The sequence below is a fragment of the Calypte anna genome, chromosome Z, assembly GCF_003957555.1.
Source record: "Calypte anna isolate BGI_N300 chromosome Z, bCalAnn1_v1.p, whole genome shotgun sequence".
Classification (NCBI taxonomy): Eukaryota; Metazoa; Chordata; class Aves; order Apodiformes; family Trochilidae; genus Calypte; species Calypte anna.
The window spans coordinates 30,065,386-30,080,113 of NC_044274.1; the positions used below are offsets into that span (position 1 = coordinate 30,065,386).

General features: G+C 34.8%; 1 protein-coding gene across 2 annotated transcripts in view; it reads left to right on the forward strand.

Moving 5' to 3' along the window:
• SPTLC1 (serine palmitoyltransferase long chain base subunit 1) overlaps nt 1–14,135 on the forward strand; it is a 35,911-nt gene extending 21,776 nt beyond the window's left edge. For both annotated transcript variants that reach the window (XM_030467718.1, XM_030467719.1), the window contains exons 8-15: nt 1,136–1,225; nt 1,948–2,055; nt 3,963–4,058; nt 4,360–4,456; nt 5,565–5,619; nt 9,912–10,029; nt 10,895–10,968; nt 11,405–14,135. In XM_030467718.1, coding sequence (XP_030323578.1) covers nt 1,136–1,225; nt 1,948–2,055; nt 3,963–4,058; nt 4,360–4,456; nt 5,565–5,619; nt 9,912–10,029; nt 10,895–10,968; nt 11,405–11,498 — 732 coding nt within the window. In that variant the 3' untranslated portion in view covers nt 11,499–14,135. The remainder of the gene's footprint in view (nt 1–1,135; nt 1,226–1,947; nt 2,056–3,962; nt 4,059–4,359; nt 4,457–5,564; nt 5,620–9,911; nt 10,030–10,894; nt 10,969–11,404) is intronic.
• The last annotated feature ends 593 nt before the right edge of the window (nt 14,136–14,728 follow it).

Below are 14,728 nucleotides of genomic sequence, written 5' to 3' on the forward strand. Positions count from 1 at the left end.
ATGTGCCTCACTCACAGAATGCTGGAAATTTACAGGCAATTGGAAGAAAGCTGATTTTGTGTGAGCACAAAAAAAAATAAAGAAGTTAAACTGCAAAATCATAAACCAATCTTGTTAACATCAGTCTAAGTCAGTAATGGGTCAAATTAATTGTTGATTTGTAGATAACATGCTAGTTAACATGCCTTCATGGAAAATAGATTTTGTCAGATAATCTTTATGTAAGTTTTTAGATGTGGTTGGCAGACTAGTGATGCAATTTGTGTAATACATTTGATTTGTTAGAGCAGAGTGCTTTCATTTAGCTACATGGTTAAAATTTCTCAATCTAATTAGCTTAATGTGGACATAAAGTTTGTTGCCACAAGCTTAACATAGACCATGTGTGTATAACTTAAGACATACTGACTAGGAAGGGGTGGGTCTCACGAATGGTGTTGGTCCAACTCGTGGAGTGGACTGTGTCTAGTTTTGATGCCTACCACTCAGAAAAGTCAAAATGATGTTCTCTGAATCTTTTTACAAGAAAATTAAAAGATAAAAAATATGAAATATCATCCTTAGACAGAAGATATCAATAAGCTTTAAACTAAATGTCAGAGGAATGGCAATTTAAAACAACAAAACTGAAATCATGCCATTGAAGTCTGAACAGAAACCATTACAGGATACTCATATGGCCTCTACTGTCCAGAGATCAGGCAAAGATATTGTAATTTGAGTTTTATTATTTGAATGTTATTAATACTACAAATTGTGTTCTTAAAATAAATGCTCAGATTGATGATGGCTCTGATAGAGACCAAGATTTGTAGTATTCATTCTGTTGTTTTTTTTGTAATTTGTTAATCAAGTTCAAATGAAATGGCTATAATTTGTTACTAAGTAAGTTACCTAAAATCTTATGGAAGAGTTAAAAGCTTTAAAATTATTACAAAGTAAAACCTACTTCAGTGAGGCATTTCAACTTTTTATGTATGATAAATATTTAGATTAAACTGAAGTAAAAGCTTACTTGAAAAGGAGATGTTATCTTCTTTCCCATTGCATTACTGTCCCTCTCTATGAAAAACTCTTCAGAGCTTCACTTGTAAGTAACAATTGATAGGAACTTAAACCATATCTTTGTCTGAAGAATCCTCGCAAGGCCCGTGTAACTCGAAGATTTATTGTAGTGGAAGGATTGTATATGAACACAGGAGACATTTGCCCTCTTCCAGAATTGGTAAGTTTGTCTTTCAGACTCCACTTATGAAAACATGTGGCTAATGAAACAGTAGTATCATATTGTTAAGCCTACACAGAAAAGCTCTGCATGTAGGTTTTTTGTTTACCTCCTTGCTTTCTTGAACATTTGTGAAATGGCAGTCCCAAAATATACATTGTTTTGAAACTTCTGATCAGGACTGTGATTCTGAAACTGTATGTAATGAGACTTGAAAATTAATATCTGGTTATGATCTCAGTTTTTAATGTCTAAAATATACTGTGTTTTCAGCTATGCCATATGAGACTAAGCTATTATAGTTAAATCTAAAAAACATAACACGAGGTTTCAGAGAAATCCTTACTGCGCTGTCATAAACAGTGGCTCTAAGGAAAACATTTGCTATTCATAATAAATTGGCATTTTGTGCAGGCTGTATTCTAGTAGAAAATTGCAGAAATGCTATGAAAATGCATCATCTTGAAAGTACTTGATAGCCTATCTTAAAAAAAGGATTTTTTTTTTTGTACATAGTATATATTAAACTTGTTCTTGTCTTACATGATAGAAGACTCAAAGTGTTTAAAAATGTCTTAATGACTGAACATGAATCTGGAGCTGATATTTTTTCAGATTTCAGTATACTGTGCATGTCTTTTTTTATCTTATCTCCCCCCACCCAATTGTTACTATACCATGATGAGCTTGGCTTGTATTTTATATCATCTACTCTGTTATAGATAAAACTGAAGTATAAGTACAAAGTTAGAATATTTTTGGAGGAGAGCCTTTCCTTTGGAGTCCTTGGAGAACATGGAAGGGGGATTACTGAACATTTTGGAATAAATGTAAGTGTCTTTGTTAGTTTGTTGTGAAAAGAAAACTTGTGGATAAGCAGTTTGCCAATTCATTTTTTATAACTGGCAGTAATAAAGTTTAGTGTCTAATAGACATTTAAACATACTTTATCAGACTTACAGTGTTCAGGTCTTGGCATTTCTGTTTCAGGTGCTTACTGGAAATAATTTTACCTGTCTTTAGTGAGGAAGATAACAAAAAGAATTTTTACAATGCATATTTTTATAATTTTTTTTGACACAGTGGTTTTCCTGCTGTACTTGGTGTTTGTGACACCACACCTTGAATACTGTGTTCAGTTTTGGGCAACTCACTACAAGGTCATTTTGGTGGTGGAGTGTGTCCAGAGAAGAGTAATAAAGCTGGTGAAGGGTCTGGAGCATGTGTCTTACTAGGGGTGGCTCAGGGAATTGTTTAGCCTGGGGCAGACTGAGGAGAGATACCTTATTTCTTTCTACAGCTACCTGAATGGAGCTGCCTGTGTTGAGGTCATGGTTGGTGTCTTCTCCCACATAACAAGTGATGGAATAAGAGGAAATGGCTTAAAGTTATGGAAGAAGATGTTTAGAGTGGATATTAGGATAAACTTCTTTACTGAAAAAGTTTGTCAGGTACTGGAACAGGCTGCCCAAAAAAGTGGTGGAGTCACCGTCCCTGGAAGTGCTCCACCTTGGCACTTTAGAACATAGCTTAGATGGCATAATGGTGGTGAGTTTATGGTTGGACTTCATGATCTTAGAGCTCTTTTCCAACCTTAATGATTCTATGGCAACTGTGGTTTCCAGCTGCATAGACTTAAAATTGCCATGCTTACAGAGAAATATTAAGGGAATAGGGGTCAGAAAAATCTTCTTATCATTTAGGCAGCCTACGTTGCTCTATTGATTTTTCACTTCAGTGGGGAAAAATAAAATAAATGAAGCTTTTGATGATCCTTTCAAAGATGTTGTCTCACTACTTTACTGAAAGACTATGCCAAACTATTTTTCCAAGAGTCTACCTTCTGTGGTGTTTATTCAGCTGAGGAGCACTTTAGAAATACAAACAGGTATCTTTGCAGTTGATTCGTACCACAGCCACCTGAGCTGGGAAAGGAAGAAGTGCTCTTTCCATTCCTAGTGTCTTAGCATGATACATTTCTCTTTCCACATTCTGACAGTGTCTGAGCTCAACTTGGAAGTAAAATACGAGGTTCTGAGGATTCATTCTCTCTTTTCCTATCTTTTGTTGCTTTTACTTCAAGTGTTTTAATACCAAATGTGGAAAAGAAAAAATGAATGTTAAACAGCTTTAGAAAAGGAAACAGTTTTACTGTGGTGCTTGTCAAGTACCACCTGGTCAATTGGCTTCCGTAAATTCATTTACAGGGTTATGCAAATGTAAATTCATTTACAAAGGTAATCTTTCAGTTTTGTCTGCCTAGAATGGGACTTTTAGCAGTGGTCCTCAGTGTGCATTACAGAACCTGCCAAGAATAAATTTGCAACTAGCAATTGAAATGGGACTATTGTGCCTCTGAGCTTCATTTTCTGATTTGACTAGGATTATGGTTGATTTAAATCACATTCTAGCTCCTGTTGACTGCAGTGGGACTACCTATATTCTTAAAGGACTTTGTCACACTGAGTGCTTTGACGAATTGTCACCAGCATCTATATTTTGTTTGTTCTGTTTGTGTTCTTCACTTTGCAGTGCCTGGAAAACAGGAATCCTATATATATTATTTAAAGATTATTGAAAGTAGTTATTTCAATTTAATTGCATTTTAATCTGTGGTAACTTTATGGATCTTCTCTAGTACTTGCCATTTTATGAAACAAGATATGTCTTTTAATAGATTTGTAAATAATCTTGATGTAATCAAAAGCATCTCTTAACTTTTCAATTTATATCGCAGATTGATGATATAGATCTTATTAGTGCAAACATGGAAAATTCACTTGCTTCTATTGGAGGATTTTGCTGTGGAAGATCTTTTATTATTGACCATCAGGTAAGCCTGGTCTTATTTCTATGTGGTGTGGCAGAATTAGTTAATGAGAACTGAGAATTAGTTACTAATACAAATTTGCAAGAAGTGTTAAAATGTAAATTACTATGCAACACTTGATTCCATAGAGAAACTCTCATGCTATGAAATATTCTAGATTAATTGGATACCTTCTTTAAAAGCCTTCCATGAACCTGTAAGCGTAAAGGAGAGATTGCTTAAATATATGCGAATTGACTTTTAAAACACTGTCTATACTATTAGAAACGAGTTGGGTTTTTATTATGTTTTTTCCCCCTGACAGCGATTGTCTGGTCAAGGCTACTGTTTCTCTGCATCCCTACCTCCTTTGTTAGCTGCTGCTGCTATTGAGGCTCTGAATATTATGGAAGATAATCCAGGTACTTAATTCAGGAAAATCTGAATTACATGTCTTTCTTTGCTCAAAACTATTGTCTTTTACTTCTCCCTGCTTTGATTCCTCACCCTTTTACTTTTTCAAGTCCTCTCTTTTACAGCTAATTAACTTTACATGCGTGATTTTTTTCTTCATTTTCTTAATTTTTTCTTCATTTCCCACCCTGCTTTTCTTCAACATTTTCTCCACTTTCCTCCTTCCAGCTGAAAATGAGTTAGTTGAGGCTAAGAAGGACAGAGATGGTTATCACTATGCAAATAACCTATTATTCTGCTATATGGCCTAGTGATATGCTTCTTCCTTGGAAACTGATTCCTTCAAGACAGTTGGAGAAAGGGAAGGTTACAGAGAAACGAATGGAAATACATGGACTGAGCAACCATTTCCTTGCTGCTTTCACTACAGTTTTATGCTTTCTTCAAGTAAGCCTTCAGGCAAGAATCTCAGGAACTGCGATGGTGCAACCACCTGCAGTTTTGGCAGGACCAAGCAGAGGGCATTTGGATAATGTTGGCAGTCAAGAGTTCCTGCTTAGGAGTCAGAGAACTGCCCGTGATGACAGAACCTAAGAAATACTCCTTTTTTCCTGAGGCAGGAGGGAAGGGTGGTGGTGTTGCAAGTGGTGAGAGGTATACGAAGTCAGATTGGATGGAGGATGTCTGCAGAGAGGTGCAGTATTTAATTTGTCTGAAACCAATGAAAACTGGTGGGGGGAACCCACACCAAGTCCTCCAAAGTTAATCAAAAGCAGAAAAAAATGAAGAGTCAGTTATAGAAGTGTTGGCAATCATGGAGGGAGAACCTTTACTGAGGAAAAGAACCAAGGTTTACAGATCCAGGAGCCTAGGTTCCCTGTTTAACCATTTGCAGTGAGTTAGTGAAAGGATTAAGCAGCTGAGTCTGCATGGCTGTAGATATTTTATAGACAAGTTGGACATGCCATTTCAATCCCCTTATAAAATCTTTTTGTCACCTTTCTGTATGATAATGAACCAATGCAGTTGGAGTACTGAGATAAAAGGAAGCAATGCATTTGTCAGATCTTAAAAGTTATCCAAGCCCTTTCTTTTTCTTATTTTTTATGTGTATAGACATTTTTCAGATTCTTCGGCATAAATGCGAACGAATTCACAAAGCTTTACAGGGGTAAGTGTTTAATGTTCTTTTTTTTTTTGGAGGGCGTTGATTGTTTTTTATTTGATCGTACCTTTATAATGCCACCTTCAAATAACTCTCCTTGCCCATATCTATTTCTGGTTTTACTGATGCTTATATTGGGATGTATATACTAAATTATGTATATATTGATAGAAGAAAGTAATCCTTTTCCTGATGTCTCCATTATGCTACAAAAAAGAGTCTGAGTTTTAAAAATCTCTTTACATGTTTTCAAGTGCGACTGTACCTTAATGCTAGTGAGGATGTATGCAAGCCCTGACACAGTATTTAGGAAGGTGTAATAGATTTCAGTTGTATGAAGTGCTGATAAGCATTTTGATTAAAATGTTGTTGAGTAAAACTGTCTGGGTTTTACACCCAGTAGCTTAACAGATACCCTTTCAGGCAATTCAGTGCATCTTGCAGTCACCTTTAACATTAAGAACAGTATGAGATTTTAATATTAAAAAGTAATAGAAGTATTCATTATTCTGAAGCAAATAGAAAATTGTAGAATTTATGTTAAAAATAAGGATGCTGGATAAAACTTTTAGACACCATCCTATTTTAGAAGATGACTGTACTGAATAATTGCATTTCGCCTAACAAGTTTTCTATATGTTCTAGTGTCAAATTACTGTGAGTATTCAACAATTGTTCAGTGTGCAGAATAGCTATGTTAGCTGCTATACTACAGTTAATTTTCTTCAACAGTTTTCTGTTGCATACTACAGAAAAGAATGACATTTGGACACACAAAATCTGTAGTGAATTACATTAGCTGATTTTTTTTTTTTAGCATTAATTCCTTAGTTATTCAGTGAGTTGCTTGTTATCTCATGTAAGTGGTTTCCTGCTTAGATAATATGTTAGAACTTTAGGTACATTCACCTTCTCTGGAGTAATCCTATCATCAAATAGTCCTTGTCTCTTTTTGCTGTGTTCTGTTTCAGCATAGGTTTGAAATGCATAGGCTTTCGGTCACAGATACCTGGATATGTCTACACTTGAAATTAAAATTTTAGAGTAACTTGAGAACTGTTAATATGTCTTATTTTCTAGTAATAGAATGTTATGACTTAGCTAAAAGGAGAGTAATTGTAACATTTTTCTCTACCTGTAATTTTAAGGTGATAATTGTAAGTATGTTTAAAATACAGGATGAAAATATAAGAAAAACGTATCAACCTTTTTCTTGTTAATACTTGCTGTAAAGCAGAAGCAAGTAAGTCATGGCTGATACTTTTTTTACCTTTGACTGATTCTAATTTTTCACTCCAGTGATTAGTATAGCCACAAATCAATGAGTTTGCAAAATGGCTGAGTCTCTGTAATAGAACTTCAGTATTTTTGCCTTAGAAAAACAGTGTGGTATTCTAAGTTTTAAAAAAAAACTTGCAAAGGAAATAGGTCTTTGAGGTCATACTGGAAAAATTTAATGACACCAGGGAACTGGGTAAGCCTACAGCAAGCAAGTAAGCTATTCTAATGAGTACATAAAACAATACGGAATAGAAGATTCAAACTAATATTTGAAGGGTCCAATGTGGTTTTCTTTTAATAATAAACATACTAGAAAAAGCATGTAATGGATTGAAGTTCTTCATAGTATTCTGGCAGTGATAGAACGGAACTAATTGTTAGTTTAAAAGAAAGCATAGAATGGTGATAGAACTGTACCCAAAGAAAGTGGGAAAGAATGCAGTTTCTCTCCTTTTCATAATAGAACAAACATACTTAGAGGAAATCTATTTTTTTTTTTAGCCAAGATCTAACTAACCTATGAAATGTAGAACTTTATGTTTAAGGACCAGTGGATAATTAACATTAAAAAGATATGGATTATGATGGGAGAAGAAACCATAGTGTTGTAAGATAGAGAAATAATGTGTTTATTCCTGCTCTGGGTACAGGCCAAGTGCTGTTTTTTGAAAGAAATAGAAGAATTCTTCTGAATCCTGCATGCTTACTTACTGTCCCTGTAATAGATGATAGTTCTGCAGATGAGCCTTGGAGCTGGGGTGTAGAAAGCTGTGAGGAGGGAGCTCCAAGAAGCTACATCCATATTGGTACATTAATGTCAGGAAGCATTCCTTGGCACTGGATGTTGAATTCCTACTTTATCAAACTTCCAGAGTGATATTAGCATGGATTTGGCCCAGGCAAAGCAGCACTGTCTCTAGAAGGGGTTCATGGATACACAGTTTAAGAGTTGGTGTGAGCTAGGAGCTGTTCCCAGTAGTCAGTTTGGCTATGAACACCTTAATGTAGAGGCTCAGATTTTTTAAGTATGAACATGAGTTATTCTGTACCCAGTCACCCCTGAGCCAGAAACCAGTAATTTAGTAGTAATTTAGTAATACAGAAGCATCTTTTCTTCTTTGTTACTTCAAAATCTCATGTTTCAGACTTGTCTCTTTTTAATATGGAAGTTTTAAATTTTTGCTTGAAAAAAGCACTTTTCCAGAATGACAAGTGAATTCTAATTCCAAGAAAGTTAGCGTGCATGCCATTTGGATTCTCAAATACTTGTTGAATCTTAATTTGTTAGAGGCCCAGAAAACCATAATTAATACTTAACATGAAAGTTGAAGTATTTCCATCAGAATACCTCATTAACTCTTGGGTTTCTTCATATGAAATGATGTAGTTCACTTTGCCACAGCTGTGACTGACAGAAAAAGTTTTAAGATGAAAACTGAGTCTGAGGCTTGTAAGCAGCCTGTATGACAAAACATATAGCAAATACAAAGTATGTTGTTCAGGTAAGGACTAAATTTGAGTAGAAGTGATACAAAGCTTGCTTTCTACTGATCTTTCATAATTTACTCTTTGGAGGGGATCAGTTTATTATCTGTTTCAATTAAAGATGCCTATTTTATAACTAGATGGTAATACTGTGTTTTTCTGAACAAAAACTAATTGTTGTTGTAGGTTATCTTAAATTCTGCTCTTCAGCTGCTAGATTTAAATTACAGTGAAACTTCATCAGCTTTCAGTCTTACCTCCCTACTTGTAAAATGTCACTTCTTAGAAGTCAGGTCACTCCTAGAGAACATAATTAAGAATGGATATATTATACAGCTCTTCTGTGATTTGTCTTTCTACCTTTTAGTTGGACTTTGGACTGTTTTTCCTTTTGTGTTCTGTCTCCAAGATGTGTGTGCAGTACTGAGACAAATGTAGTGTATGTGCTTGTTTATTAAAGAAATAGCCTCTGTTTTGTTAGTTTGCAAGTGCATGACACTAGAATGTTTGCAGTTTTGTGACTGAAGAAGAATATTAGTTTGGTTTGTCTTTCTGGAAAGGACTGTGATTTGAAATGGCATTGTAGAAATAATGCAAGATGCTTTCCATGGTAGAGTACAGTTTATTTTTTCGAGGTTATAATTGATTTGGTGTGTTTGTAGTGCAAATTCACTCTCCTGTAGGCTCCGGTTCAGTTGTTTATGGATTTATGTCTGCTGTGACTGGGTCTTGAACTTGTAAAAATAGAAAACATACTTGAAAATGTGGATGTTGATGTGTGTGTGGAGCAAGCTCATCAAAGTCAGGAATTCAGAATTACTGCTGATGGTAGGCGTGTTTATGGAACATGTTAATTCTAGAAACCAGAGGTCTTTCTTGGATATTGGATAAAGTTGTGAAGGGGAATAATGAAGTTCTGAATATGATGACAATGTCAATCAAATTTCAATCATTTTTGGACTATGAAATCTCAAACATTCAATCAAATTCTAGGAACCTAAATAGCACCTCCCTATTTACAGATGTGGGCACAATTCTAGTAATACAACGAGTTTTAGAGGAGCTTCTGCCTGACAGATGATATTGTAAGGATTTGCTATAGGAAATAATTTTAAATCAGAAGTCTTGCTTGTTTCTTCTTAGAACAAAAATGGTTAAGGAAATGTGTTACTTCTTTCATATAGACTCTGGAGGCTTGACTTAGCTGTGTTTTTTCCCAGTAACAGAGACCTAGCACCGATATTTCTCCTACATCTTCGTAAGAATTCTTTCCTGATTTTTTTCTCCTTTTTGCAAGAGGAGATTAATTATTGTTACACAAACTTGCACACTTCTTAGAAAAGACATTCACTTGATAAGTTTTTTTATCTTTACCTCTTGCAAACTGAAATGCATGTCAGTTTTGTCCGCATTAGTATTCATAAAGTGAAATATCTGTCTCTTCTCACCACCTGTAAAGGGAGAACACTACCTAGAACTTTAACACATTTGTTGAAGTAGGATACGTGTTAAAGATTTTTTATTTGGTTTAGGATTTCTGGCTTAAAAGTGGTGGGAGAATCTTTTTCTCCAACATTACACCTACAGTTGGAAGAGAGCTGTGGATCTCGAGAAAATGATGTGAAGTTACTCAAAAGAGTTGTGGATTATGTAAGTGACCCTATAATGAATAAATGATAACATTGCCTTTGGATGTGAATAATGAAATGTATATGTGTAGGGAGGTTTGTTGAGTGACTTGGAATGTCTTGCAGCAATGCTGCAAGAAACTCGGTTTCTTTACTGAATGTAGGTCTAGATTAAAGACCATCTTCTAATAATGTCTGTCTGCACATGTAGAGGTCTATAGCACTGGATAAAATATTTGTTAGGCCTTTTGTTTCAGAAAATAATTATTTCCTGTTATGTACTTCAAAACAAGGTAAATTTGCATATAAAACTTTTGGTTAGAATACTCTTACAGTGTTCATAACAATTAAGGTTTTAATTTGAATAGAATTCTGATGGTGCGTTTTAACCATTTGAGGTCTAGCTTTTGGTAATTTTGTTTGGCTTACTCTATAACCTTGATTTTGTGTGAAGAATCTCATGTTTTGTACGTAGTATTTTTTCCGTCTTTGACACACATTGGTTCTTTTCCTCCCACATGAAGGATGTGACCTGGCAAATTTAACATTTCATGTGGCAGGTGCACAGGACCACACTACAGAACAAAACTCTAGAGCTGATTTCCTTGAAAACAGACTTATGTGATCTGATACCCTGCTTAATACAGCATTTTTGTCCTATTTATTGGCGATGAAGGCTAAAGAAGCTACACACTAATTAATTTTATAAGTTTATGCTGTTTTAAAATTACAGACGATTTTGCACAACTTTCAAAACCTCCATTTTGGAACGAACTTAGTTATTCTGGCACCAAACTCGTTGAAGTTAGTTGTGTGTATTTGATGATAAAAGAATATGCCATCAGAAGTTCCCAGATTGATGACTACTGTGTTTTTGTTATTTGTAGTGCATGAATAGTGGTATAGCATTAACTCAGGCCCGATATCTGGATAAAGAAGAAAAATGTCTTCCTGCACCTAGGTCAGTAGAAAGTAAATACATTAATGTATTTTACTAATTATGACTCTTTCTTCTCATACAATAATGGGTTTTTGTTGGTACCGTGAGAAAATGGGAAAGGCTTCATTTTTAAGATGTGTTTTCAGTGACTGTTACAAGATGCTAATACCCTGAAATGACTGTATCAAAACTACTCTCAGTGATCATCATGTTGCTTGATACCAAGCACATTTCCCTGAGCTGCACAGACACAGATAAAAAGGATAACAATAATTTCTGTGGTGTGGGTGGTGAGGGCTGAGGGGAAATAGTCTGAGTTTTTCTATTTAGACATATGTCTTTTTTCTGGTTGTGTTTCAATGAATAATAATTTTCCTGGGCATAGTGATCTAGTGAAGTCTAAAGCGGAAGGCACGGACTAAAGTTTACAGTGTATGTTCTGGTTTACTTTTTCTAGCATTCGAGTAGTGATAACAGTGGAACAAACAGAACAAGAACTGGACAAAGCTGCATCACTTCTTAAGGAGGCTGCACAATCTGTATTGAATTAGACTGCTGTTGTGGATTCCTCTTTCCTCAGATTATCAGGATAAGTGTTTTACACTGTACAGTGACTTCATTTCAGATATTCAAATTCTGCCACTGATGGCATTGAAACTTGACTAACAAGATTGCTCCACAGCAGTGCAAATGCTGTGAGGGAAAGAATGGTGAATTTTGGAACTGGTGAATGACACATTGTTGCATCTTAAAAAGTTTTAAGGGTTTGGAGAGAAAAAAGTGTTTTAAAAAATGTGTATAAACAGTCATTTTTCCCCCAAATCATTTAAAATGTATTGTTTTCACTGTGTATTCTCAGGATGTGTTTTAGAACTTCAAGTAAATTTGAAGACACTCTTCCCCCCTCTTCCTCCCCAGTAAAGATATGTTGTTCATAATACTGCCAAAAGGGAGAAAATAACATAATGATTGATTGTCATTTATTATGGAATTATAGAAGAAACTTCAGTTCTTTTTTATTTATATCTTTCTCTAACAATTTTTTTGAGCTAGTTTTTAAGAATGCCTGGCCACATAATTTCATTGTCTAAATGGTAAATTCATGTTAAATTCTATTTGCTTCCTTCATTTCATACATAATTATATGCATGTTTGACATTATGGTGAGGATTTTCCTGTTACTGACTTTCAAACATCTAAACTGACACCTCTGAATTGTGAAACTGATACATGTAGTCCATGATAGTCTGTTTAGTCAAAGAGGCTTTTTTACCAGTCTTAAAGAGGAGTGATGAGCAATATTAAGAATGAACCAATGTTTTGAAACAGCAACTAAATACTAGCTTATTCAGACTACTTCAAAGCACTAAAATTGTGTGTTTATTTCTAAGCAGCTATGACTTGGAGGAAAAGATTCACAGATAGCCAACCTGAGTTTATATGGTACAGATACTACTGAAGTACAGCTTCATATGCACATAATTGGATAGTAATATTTGGAGGTTTTGATGTCAGGAGTTTTAGTAAGCACAAATGGACGTTACACAGATGGACACACCAATTAGAGGAGACTGGCAAGGAAGGATGGCAGAAAGCTGTACCTTTTTATAAAATAAAACTACAGTAATGTGCTTCAGGACTTTAAGAAAGCCAACTTCAAAATTTTATATTCTACGTGATCTGAATTCTGGGTTGTTTTGTACTCATGTGCCTTTTTGGTTGCTGCTACAAAGAATTATGGGACTATTGTTGAGAATCATCGTTTAAATAAGAAATTAATCATGTTTGCTTCATAAATTACACATCATAGAATTAGGTTTTGTAGCATGATCAGCCCTATTCTGTTGAGTAATCTGCATAAGATGAGCAAGCATAGTCTAACTTGTCTCCTTCAGTTCTTTATGGCTTTCCACACTGGCTTTCAAAACTTCTCATCTGTGTACATTTAGATAAACCTGCTGAAGTTGTGTTGGGACACTTGTGGTTTTGCTTTACTGTTTTAAACAGTCAAATAATTATCAATGCAGTTGGGAGAAACCTTCATCCCAATGTGAAGGAGTATTCATATCTCACTGCTTATTATATCTTCTCTTCTAAATTTGAGTTGAAGCCTGTGAGAAGCCAGCAATTTAAATGAACAAAAATGTAAGGAAGTAAGTTGATTCCCATTTTACAGAGTAGACTCGGTGCAGAAAATCAATCTTCTCAAGGCCCTCAAACTGCAAGAAACGGAAATTAAAACTTACCACTATACTTTGAGCTTGTGAGCCATTTCTAGTTTGATAATTGAAACCTGAATATCCAAGTAAACTCAAGCCTTTGATGTATAAGTAAGGAAAAAAAATGAGGTACTTGGATTCTAGTGCAGCATAATAAATATTTTGGTGTTCAAGGCAAGCAAATCACCAGTTATCATTAAAATATGAGGTTACAGAATTTGTACTTACTTCTTGCATTTTGTTTTGCGTTGTCAGAAAATGGAGGGCATTTTTTTTGTTGCACTTTTGAGAACTAACATCTTTAGATAGATGGGTCTGGTTTGTTCTTGCTTTTGTTTTTTCATTTAAAATGGAGTGATAAAACCTAAAATGGTAGGAAGCATAGTGGAATTTCCGGCAATTTCAAAGCTGTGTGTAGGTAGTTCTGATTTTAATAGTAATAGTTCTGATGGTATTCCAAGTTCAAGTGTTTTGCTAAGAGATACTATCATCCGATTCATTTGGCAAACATGTAACATTAAAATATTGGTAAAGCTGCCTTTGTCCATTTGTTTTTGCTTAATATCTAGAAAAGAAAATCTTACCTAAAGATCAACAAAATCTTAATGATCTAAAGATCTGTAAGATCAAATTAAAGATCTTACGGTTGATATAATTTGAATTATTGTTACAATTTGTGTTGTACTGACATGGTCTCAGACATGGTTATATACATGGTCTCAGTGAGAAATGAAGATGTTTGAGATACAGCTGGTGGAGAGAGAGATCCCTGGCCATTTAAGCAAGTCTGACCCTATCATTTTGGGGTTTTTTATAAATGTTTCTGACATGGCAAGCAGACAAAATAAAGGGTGACTCTGGGGGAAAAAGTTATTTGGGGTTAGGGAGACAGAAGGTAATTCTGGTTAAACTTTTGACATAAAAAAAATCAGAAACCTGTTAAGGTGCTTAAGTTCTCCATGCCGTAAACTGATAAATACGTGAGCAAGCCTGTTTTAGTTGCTTTGTGTTCATGCTTGGCTGTAGCAGGACTTTTTAATCCATTTCTTCAGATGTGGGCATAAGGCTGGGATGTTAGTAAATACCTGGATTCAGTAGGATACTGTTAGATGTATAAAACACAAAAGGACTTAGCCTGAAAGAAATTTCAGAGTTTCTCCTGAGAATAACTATTTGTATTCTTAATTTGTATTCAACTAATTTATGTATTTTGCCTTGCCTGGTATTTGGAACATCATTTCAGTGAAGTGGAAGCATCAAGATAATTGTCATTACAAAAAATGTTGTTTTGGTTTGGTTTTTTTACTGAGATTAGTATGTGGTAGTTGAGAAGGAAAGGCTTTGAACTTTAGTAAGGTTTATTGAAATTGTCCTGATGAAAGTAATTGCTTGCAATACGTGGGGACTGGAATGGACTGAAAAGAAAGATATTTCAGCTTGAAGAAACATGTCTACATGACATGTATAAATATACTTTATTTAAAAATAAGCAGAGATCTGTTTTCTTTGAATATTTAGAAATAATTGATTGTTATTTTTACAGGTTCTTTGTTTTTATATGA